Raw genomic sequence first — 9022 nt, 5'->3', positions numbered from 1 at the left:
TCTATTTTTCTTCTTTTTTTTCATTCTCACCACTTGATTTCGGCGGGCTGATTGGAGCCAATCTGATGAGTCCTTAACTTTTTTTTTTTTTAGCTCGTAGATCCATCGGGGCGGTCAACATTAGCATCCCGAGATCCGTGGCAACAAAAATATTGTAAAATAATAAATATACTTTTATGGATGGATGAGATTCATGATAGTATATCCTATTAGATCGTACCAGTCTAAACTAGGCAAACTAGGCAGTACGGAGCATACCGTACTGTTATCCGGTGTAGGTGATGTACCAAATGATGGTACGGATGTACTGACCGATACTCGGTATGCTAAAAAATTTTCATACCGTACCGTACCGATACTATGCAAGTGTGGCACTAGTATAAAGTTCGGTACTGAGACGGTAAACTTTATTATTAAAATTTTATTTATTATTATTATTATTATTATTATTATTATTATTTTGGATGGGACTGACAAAAAATGATGATCAACATGTTCAAACAAGTCCATGTTAAAGTTGTCAATTGCTTACACCAGATATCGTCCAAGCCCATTTTTAGCTGATCATCGAACCCATCGCCATGCTCAGCTGTTTAGCTTGCAATGTCCCCTTAGGGAGCGTTTGGTATGAGGTGATCCTCCCAGGATTAAGGGTGATGTAGGTAGAGGTGATGAGATATTCATCCTTGAGGTCGGAAATCCAAGATCACCCTAGGACAGTGATCTTGGGTTGAAAGTTAAAAGACAAAAATACCTCTCAATTTAGTAGAAAAATTGATATATCAAAATACTATCAATATATTATGTCAATGTTATATATATATAAAATATTATGTTGATATTATATATTATATTAATGATATATATTATATTATAATATATTATTAATCATATTATTATCATATTATTATTGAAGGATAATTTTAAATTATAGTAGAAATATATTATTATATTTTATATTTATATAATGAAAATATTTAATATATTACTCCTATTTACCTTATTTTTTAATCAAAATAATTATTAGTACAAAAAATCTATTATAAGTATAAATAAAAATATTAATTCTATAATTAAAAATAACATATTTTTACAATATTAATAATTTATAGGAGTAATAAATATATTTTTATAGAATATATTAATAATTAATATATTGATAAATATATTAATAATTTATTATAATATATTTTATATGATTAATAAATATATGATAAGGGCTACTAAAAGTAGAATATGTGACAAAATTATGGAGCTATTATAGGAATTAGCATATTGACTTACATTTTTGATCATGAGAATTAAAAACACATAAAAAATCCATCTAAGATATATCAGAGATATTTATAATATTATGTGGTCGGTGATCTTGGATCCCCGTACCATACCAAACAAGTTACTTATGAATATTCGAAAATTTTTAATCACTGGACCATGGCCTACTAAACACATTGATCTTAGATCACTGGGGATCAAATCATCCTAGCATTCGGATCACCGGAGATCTTAGATCACCGTGGTGATCCTGTTGGGGTTACCAAACGCCCCCTTAACGTTCAACAATGACTTTGGAATGCCTTAGGACTTGTGAAAAGGTGGATAAACTTAAAGAACCATTAAGTAAATCCGTAAATAAAGGACATAAATACACTCGGCAAATGAGACAACATGACACCAACCAGGACCTGGTGAGGGTCTTCACGGCGACCAGGTCACGAGGTGTGGTTCTCGATCATCTGAACTGCTGCTTTTAGTTCTCGCTGGATCAGTTCCCTCGATGGCGACATCACTATGTCATCCCAAATGGAGCGAGATCCGCAGGTAGTGTCCCCACAAGGATAGAGCTCGTAGATCGAGGTAGCTTCCGCATTCAATTTGCTCACCTTCTCCACGCACCCGAATTCTCGATGGTTCACCAGCAAGTCTGTGTCCACATCTTTCCTCGCTATTAGCTGCAACAACAACACAATGAAACTTAAATCGACATCTCAAGACCGATAGGCATAACATGGTATCACATTGTAATTACTAGAGGTTGCGAGTTCAAATCCTTGTAAGCTAGCTAACTATCTTTCGAGCAATTTAGATCTTATCTTGCTTCCATTTCAGTCTTCAGATGCATGCTCGAGCTAATAGTTGGAGTTTTTGGAGTCTAGAGGCCAACTTCCAGGATCATTCACAGTTGCTGGTTTGACACAAGGAAAATCATGGAAGAGGAGAGCAGACCTTGGGGGTCCCCAAAGTGTTGGTGCTGTAGAGCTTGGCGTTGTCTACAAGCTCGCAGTATCTTTGGAAGGCGTCTGCAAATCTCTGGTGGGACTTCAATTGGGACTTCACCCTCACGGCTCTGTTTGTCATTATCGCTCTCCTATCATTATTCCACAACCAAGGTTGGCCAAGCAACCACAAGAGAATGAGTGGATCTAACAATGATGCTATAGGGTTATGGGCTGAGCTTGGGCTGGCTTCTTTTTGTAGTAAGAATTTTACCTGATACCTCTCACTACTGCAAGATAGGCATCACAAACAACTCCGATCAGCTCGATCCGGTAAGGCTTCATCTTGCTGGGCTGACTGCTGTCATGGTTATTGCCGTCGTCATCATCGACTGGTTCCCAGTAATTCTCAGTGATGGCCCCATCTTCGGCGACCTTGTAGCCGACCCCCATTCGGTAGCGCTGGCGGTGGACGGCTCTAGCCATGGCAATCGTTTGCTCGACAAATGGCTCCCATGAGAGCGTGCCATCCATGATCACATCCCGGCCCTCGTTGAGTGCGGTCACAAGGAGGGAGGAGGCAGCGTCCGTCGAAGATTGGTGCACCTGTTGCAGCCTTTCATATCAGCCTGGTTTTTGTTTGGAATGTAATGCTTATTTTTTTCCTTTTTCGATAATATCAGAATTTATTCATACTAATCTAGAAAAAATACATTTGTGTGAATTAAAAAATAAAATATGTTAAAAATAAAAGGAATATCCGACGTAGCACCCCACAATGTAGTTTCGTATATTGGAATGTAATGGTTAGGGTTCATGGCTGCTGGATGTTTACTCAGTGCTTATTTTAAGAAGGCTTCAGAATTCAGACCCATGGTGCTAAAAGGTTTTGTTTTCATGGGCTAAACAAATTCAAATTATTTTGAATCTACTCAGTCTGCTGCCCTGCCATTTTCCAAGCCATATTTCAGAAAAACAAAGGCAGAAAACTTGTACTCGAATCGCCTAATATGCTGTAAAAGGATTATAGCCCTAAATGTTAACAGAATTTATTGTTTTTGATTTTGATCTAATATGGCTATCTGCAATCACCAATGTGTATGCCCACACAAGGGAATAAAAACAAACAGATGCACGATTTTGCGAAAGATTTTGGATGTAAGATAATTTAACTAATTTTTTAATATTAAAAAGGATTGAAAATTAATGATTATTGAAGGTGTCAGGCTATTAAACCAGTAAAGTTCTTGACAATTGGACCAAATGACCCAAATTATATCCCATAGTTTACGACATGATCATACATTTTATGGTTCAGCAATTTTTTTTTTGTGTGTGAGTGTGAGAGAGAGAGAGAGAGAAGAATTGGGCAAAGTCCAATTTGAATTTGTTATCTTTATTTTTTTAGTATAATAATTATTTTTATATTTAATCACAAGCCTTATATCTATAAAATTAAAATCAAAATATTTTAGGCTGAATGGAGATCTCTCGCAATTATCCCTTTCTCCACCCCATGAGGAATAGTAGAGAGAGGGAGAGAGTAAATGAGAGACAAAGTCAATCTTTTCTTTTGCATTATATAAATTTACATATACTTTGCCATTAAAAAATGGGTAATTCATAATTGATAACTATGAGGTATGATATGCTTTTCTGAGAATTTATAGCAGCTTTTAGCCACTACTTAGGTTTGAATTTGAGCTCCAAAATGACAATATAATACCAGTATATTATATTATATGCTATATTACATTAATTATATTACACGACATTTTTTAGAAAAAAATGTCAAAGAAAGCTTATTCATCAATATCTATCGAGGATATTAGCATAATATTCTAAGATTTAACCACAGTATCTGGATTTTTTTATTCCTAGCTTAGGTCCTTAATTAACTATTTTTCATTCTTGCGGAAAAGCTTTCATCAAACTTGTCCTACCACGCACCATTTACAGAAGTAGGGGAATACCGACGAGGGAGAACGTTACCGTCTTATCCTCAGGGATCCACTTGAAATGGCTTTGATATCTAGAATAGGGGTCCGGGAGTAGGATTTGCGTAAGGGAATAGCGAGTGAAGGAATAAGTTTTATCGGATGTCTCCGAGGAGACGCAAGTGGAGGAGGACGAAGCAAGTCTTAATGTATACCAGCTCGGCCGTTTGGAGCATGTCGTTGTGGTGTCCTCGGGAGCTGATGGCTCGGTAGATGACATCTGTCTCTTTGAACGCGTCCGCTTCCACCCTCACCGCGTTCGCCTTCGACCAAAACACACTGCAACCAAAATAAACGTACAACTGCCTTAATTACTCAAAAAAAATTAAGAATCTTATTGATTATAAGGATTTATTTGTACATGGTTCGATCGGTTTGCGAGAAAAAAAATTCTTATATTTGATTAAAGTTATCTAAAAAAATAGTTTTTCATAAAAATAAAATTTTTATATTTTATGGAAAAAAATACACGTATAATATAGAAAAGTCCAATTTCACCGGCTGAGAATTAATATATATATATATATATAAAATATGCCGCCATGAGATAAGATGCTTCATAACATATATTCTATGTAATTTTCTCAAAAAAATAGATGCCCAAGCAAATATTAGATAACAGATATTCTACGTAACTTTCTCAGAAAAATAAATACTCAACTAAATATTAGCTATTCTAAAATGTACTACTTTTTTTATAGTTAATCAATTATACGAAATAAATACTCAACTAAATATTAGCTATTCTAAAATGTACTACTTTTTTTATAGTTAATCAATTATACGAAAACTATTTTTTCAAGCATTATATGTCCGAAATTTTTTTTTTTTCATGAACCAAACGTGTCCAAAAAGTTAAATCGGAGCTCAAATTCGTCGCATGATGGAAGCTAGCTTGGCCGCACTTGCTTCCTTTTAAGAAATGCAAAAGCTTTGCTTATTGTTGGCACACGACATAAGTTTCCACTCTAATTGTGAGCACAACCATCCCTTTCCCTTGATTTCCTTGCATAGCTTTCTTGAATGGGAGCCGGTTGGAATCCTTTCGGAAGCGACAATTAGTGAAACTAGCGCAAGACACGGCTGAACGTCCTCTAAAAGCAAAAAGGATGTCAAAAAGGAGAGCAGGAAGAACTGGCGACTTACCTACAATCAGCTCCAGCCCATTTCAGTGCATTGCAATCATGATAATGACAAAATCGACAACTTATCATTCAACAATTAATCTAACAGTAACAAGACTAGAGGAAAGTGAGGAAGGAACAAATAGGGACTTACTCCTGAGCAAGTATGTCATTAAGCACAGTGCTCTTGCCAGCTCCCATGCCGCCGCCCATCAGAAGTAGAACGGGGCTCCGGTCGCAGTGGGCTGCAGGGACCATCACGTCCGTGCACCGGGAATCATCGTGCGGTGCGATCCCGATGGCTTTCATCTCCTCCACCAATGTAGAGAACACCCTTGCCACCTTTAGGTCTCTTGTCACCCTCTCAAACCTCTGTTTCCTATGTCCCAATGAACAAAACCAATGCTAAACCGACTCATGTTTCATGTCATTGAGCCAATTTCTTGAATTTGCTTATTGATCGGTAGTAAACTAGGCACATCATTAATGAAAAATTTGCAACATTCATGATCCACATCTATTGGGTATGCCCAATTACTTATTAGAATCACAGCAAGTGGTGTCAGCAGCATGTTCCAAGTTTTATGATTGCAGTATAGACAAATTATAATGTTCAAAGAATTCAAAACAAATTCAAATCTATTTCTATTACTTTTTAGCAAAATTTAATTAAGTTTCTTAAACTTTGTCCATTGAAGTTGTAAATTCAAATATTAAATCTCCAACCACCGCATTCTCAAAAGTTTAAAAGCCATGACCCATTATTGGCTAGTGCAAGTAATCATAAGAGTACAAAATTTATCAGTTACATATTAGGCATCTTTTAGCACTAAATTATTTATCAGCTGCAATAATATATGTAATGAAAGTCAAATGTGCCAGCTGAGCATAACGATAAAACTTTTAATTTAATGGAATCTTTCTTTGCCGTCTTCAAAGCCTTTCTATTAATTTATATCCATATGACTAAGAATTGGAATTCATCATCCCTTTGTCAGCTTTAGTAGGAAGAATAATATAAATTGTGGCACTGTCCTAAGAGTCATATCTTGCTATTTAGATGACTTCAAGTCTTGGATGATATATTCTTGAGTCTTTGGGGTGAACTCTTCAAGCATCCATATTTAGATTAATATAGTGCAAGAAATAATTAGAAAACTAGAAGAGTCAGTACCGACCTAGGATATAGCTCCCAGTACTTACTATTAGACAAATAATGATTTCTAAGGTCACAATTGGTTGGTAACTTTACTGATTCTCAATTGTTTCCCTGTGTTTATATCATCTATTGATATACAGGGAACATAGCAGTGCCCACCTTGTAGCCTCCATGACCAAGTCTTTGAGCTTTCTTTTGGGTTCACCATCAGCAGCCAAAACCTATAGAAATAATTAAATAGCCAGCAGATAATAATACATCAAAATATAGATGAAACAAAATTAAAAAAGGGGTAACTTTTTGTTGATTGATCTGGTCTTACCTTAGTAATCATAAGAGTGGCATGATCCCAGTGAAATGCAAAATAGCCTAGTATACACTTGTCCATTTCCTCTATGAACTTCACATACCCAGCTTCAGGATTTGGGTCGCTGGCAAAGAAGGCAAATATGTTGTCTTCACAACCTTTGGTTTTCCTCAGGTAATTATACGCTAATTTGCACATCTGGGGACATTCATTTACGTCCCTGAAACCCAGCTGCCTGGCTGCCAAAACATCATCAGATCACCATTAGAACTGGAAAAAAAAAATTGTTGTTTTCTCCTCAAAACACAGCATTTAAAATCTGAAGCAAATATCGCCATTAGTGTACGACTGTCATGCAAAAACATAGAAGTAAATGTACTTTTTTGGAACTCAATGCTGGTGCAAGAACAGTTCCCAATTATGATTTCTAAACTAAGGAGTGGGACCACTCGTCATCATGGAAGATTAAATTAAAAAAGAGAGAAAAAAGACGCCAACTACCCCATCCAAGAGAAGAGGGGGGAGAGGAAAGGGAAGAAGAAAAAAATGTTTGGGGAAAATTATATGGATGAAGTCCATGGAACGGAGCTTTTTCTACCAATCAACCCTTAAAAAGGCCCATTGCCGAATTGTGTTCCAAAAAAACTTGGGGAAAAAAAAAGAAGATGAGACTTAATGGGCAGAGATCTGGTAGTGTAATAATTACCGACGTAGTGGGAGAAACCCTCGAGCTCCTCGATCCGGCCGGAGTCCGTCAAAACAAGCCTCGGCATCAGCCGACTGTCTCTCGCCGATCGCCGTTTCTTGCGGCGGTAGCCCACCGCGGCGGCAATTGCAGCGGCCGAGGAGACCGCGACAATGTGGAGGAGGATAAATTTAATGACTGCATCTAAAAAGAGCGATAGAGATTGGATAAGAGATTCTTCAGCAAGGGAAGAAGAAGAATTTGAAGAGGAAGCCCGTAAAAGAGAGAGGAAGGGAGAGGACATAAGATCTGAAGAAGATGAGAGAGAGAAGGGGTGGGGGTTGTGAGGGGCAAATTCCTCCAACCAAAATGAGAAAAAGAGGAGAGAGAGTGCTTACCTTTGTGCATGATTTTAGATCGAAATGTACACCTGTTGGTGTTGAAGGTGCGGGACAAAAAGAAAGATCGAGATACCGAGCTTAGGTGAGATGATAGAACCGCCAAGGCTAAGCCTGCCTTCCTTTATATAGAAACGAAAAATGATGCGGCACCACCGAGGTGGTACTACAGTATTCTACCCAAATGACTCATATTCGAAACGTACGGGCATCATAGAGTCGCCATCTGGTCACGTTGGTAGGGCTTTTTATAAGTGGGGAGGGTGTGAATAAAAAGTTGTCTGCCAACGGAAAGGGGCCCCAGTAAAAACTTCTCTTGCTCGTATCGAACATTCTCCAGCAAAATAGAGGCCCAGTGAAAGTTGCTATCTGGGTGAGGTTCTTCTCACCCCTTCTTTCTCTTGTTTAGCAAAAAAAAAAAAAAAAATTATGGCTGAATATTTATTTTAAATAGATATAAATATAAATTGAATATTAAAATATAAATCAGATAACTAAATTTTATAACCATAAAATTAAAAATATTATTAAGTTGATGATTAATCAAATTAATAGTATGTTAATATGGTCATTAATTTTTTTAAAATTAAATAAAATTATAAATGAAATCGAATACAACTCGATTAGTTATTTATCTATATTCATATCTATTTATCTATATTAGTCGACTACTTAAATTTTTATTCTTATTCAGATAGATTTCGATACGAAAATAGATCCGGATCTACTTTACTCCTAATATAGATAAATAAGAATAAAAATTAAAAAATTGGTATACGTGGTTCTTTGATTTGTATTTCAAGGTAATTTACTTGAATCATCGTATTTTGTTTTTGTTGATGCTTTTTTCAGCATGCGGTACACTGGAAGCATGCATGAGATTGTTATTGGGTGTTCCAGAGCAGCACCAAACAGGAAGACGCTTCAGATTGTTCCAGAAGAGTATGGGATAAAAAAGAAAATCGGTTACCTAGTTCACAATTTGAGTGAGCCACATCATTTGCTGGATTGCTAGCCTTTTCTTTTCCGACTAATTAATATGTGCCCAGAGCATTGCCCTTACTTTAAATCTTGTCTTAGTGAGTGATGGTTGATTTCAAGGATGTGACATGTATGCTCATCTCGTTATAAAATGT

The 9022-nt window shown here is 36.4% G+C and overlaps 1 protein-coding gene across 3 annotated transcripts; it reads right to left on the bottom strand.

Annotated features, from left to right (window-relative positions):
* Positions 1 to 1407: 1407 nt before the first annotated feature.
* Positions 1408 to 8046, bottom strand: LOC103718776. 3 transcript variants are annotated; one of them, XM_008807737.4, is made up of 9 exons: positions 7887 to 8046; positions 7510 to 7692; positions 6819 to 7042; positions 6656 to 6717; positions 5492 to 5716; positions 4369 to 4492; positions 2491 to 2822; positions 2227 to 2368; positions 1408 to 1952 (listed from the first exon to the last, which is right to left on the bottom strand). In XM_008807737.4, the coding sequence occupies exons 1-9, from the start codon at positions 7894 to 7896 to the stop codon at positions 1713 to 1715; spliced, it is 1542 nt and encodes a 513-aa protein (XP_008805959.1). In that variant the 5' UTR covers positions 7897 to 8046; the 3' UTR covers positions 1408 to 1712. The 3 variants fall into 3 exon arrangements, with proteins under 3 accessions (XP_008805959.1, XP_026664955.1, XP_026664954.1); XM_026809154.2 differs by lacking the exon at positions 7887 to 8046 and having other exon boundaries at positions 2227 to 2347; positions 7510 to 7865; XM_026809153.2 differs by lacking the exon at positions 7887 to 8046 and having other exon boundaries at positions 7510 to 7862.
* Between the last annotated feature and the right edge of the window lie 976 nt (positions 8047 to 9022).

This window comes from Phoenix dactylifera, chromosome 16 (genome assembly GCF_009389715.1).
Source record: "Phoenix dactylifera cultivar Barhee BC4 chromosome 16, palm_55x_up_171113_PBpolish2nd_filt_p, whole genome shotgun sequence".
Classification (NCBI taxonomy): Eukaryota; Viridiplantae; Streptophyta; class Magnoliopsida; order Arecales; family Arecaceae; genus Phoenix; species Phoenix dactylifera.
This window is presented reverse-complemented; position numbering and strand designations above follow the sequence as displayed.

Coding starts and splice junctions, on each gene's coding strand:
- LOC103718776 (XM_026809153.2), bottom strand. CDS start 7,792: ATGTCCTCTCCCTTCCTCTCTCTTTTACGGGCTTCCTCTTCAAATTCT. Junction 7,043..7,509: donor GGGTTTCTCCCACTACGTCG/GTAATTATTACA, acceptor ATGTTTTGGCAG/CCAGGCAGCTGGGTTTCAGG. Junction 2,369..2,490: donor GCAGTAGTGAGAGGTATCAG/GTAAAATTCTTA, acceptor GAATAATGATAG/GAGAGCGATAATGACAAACA.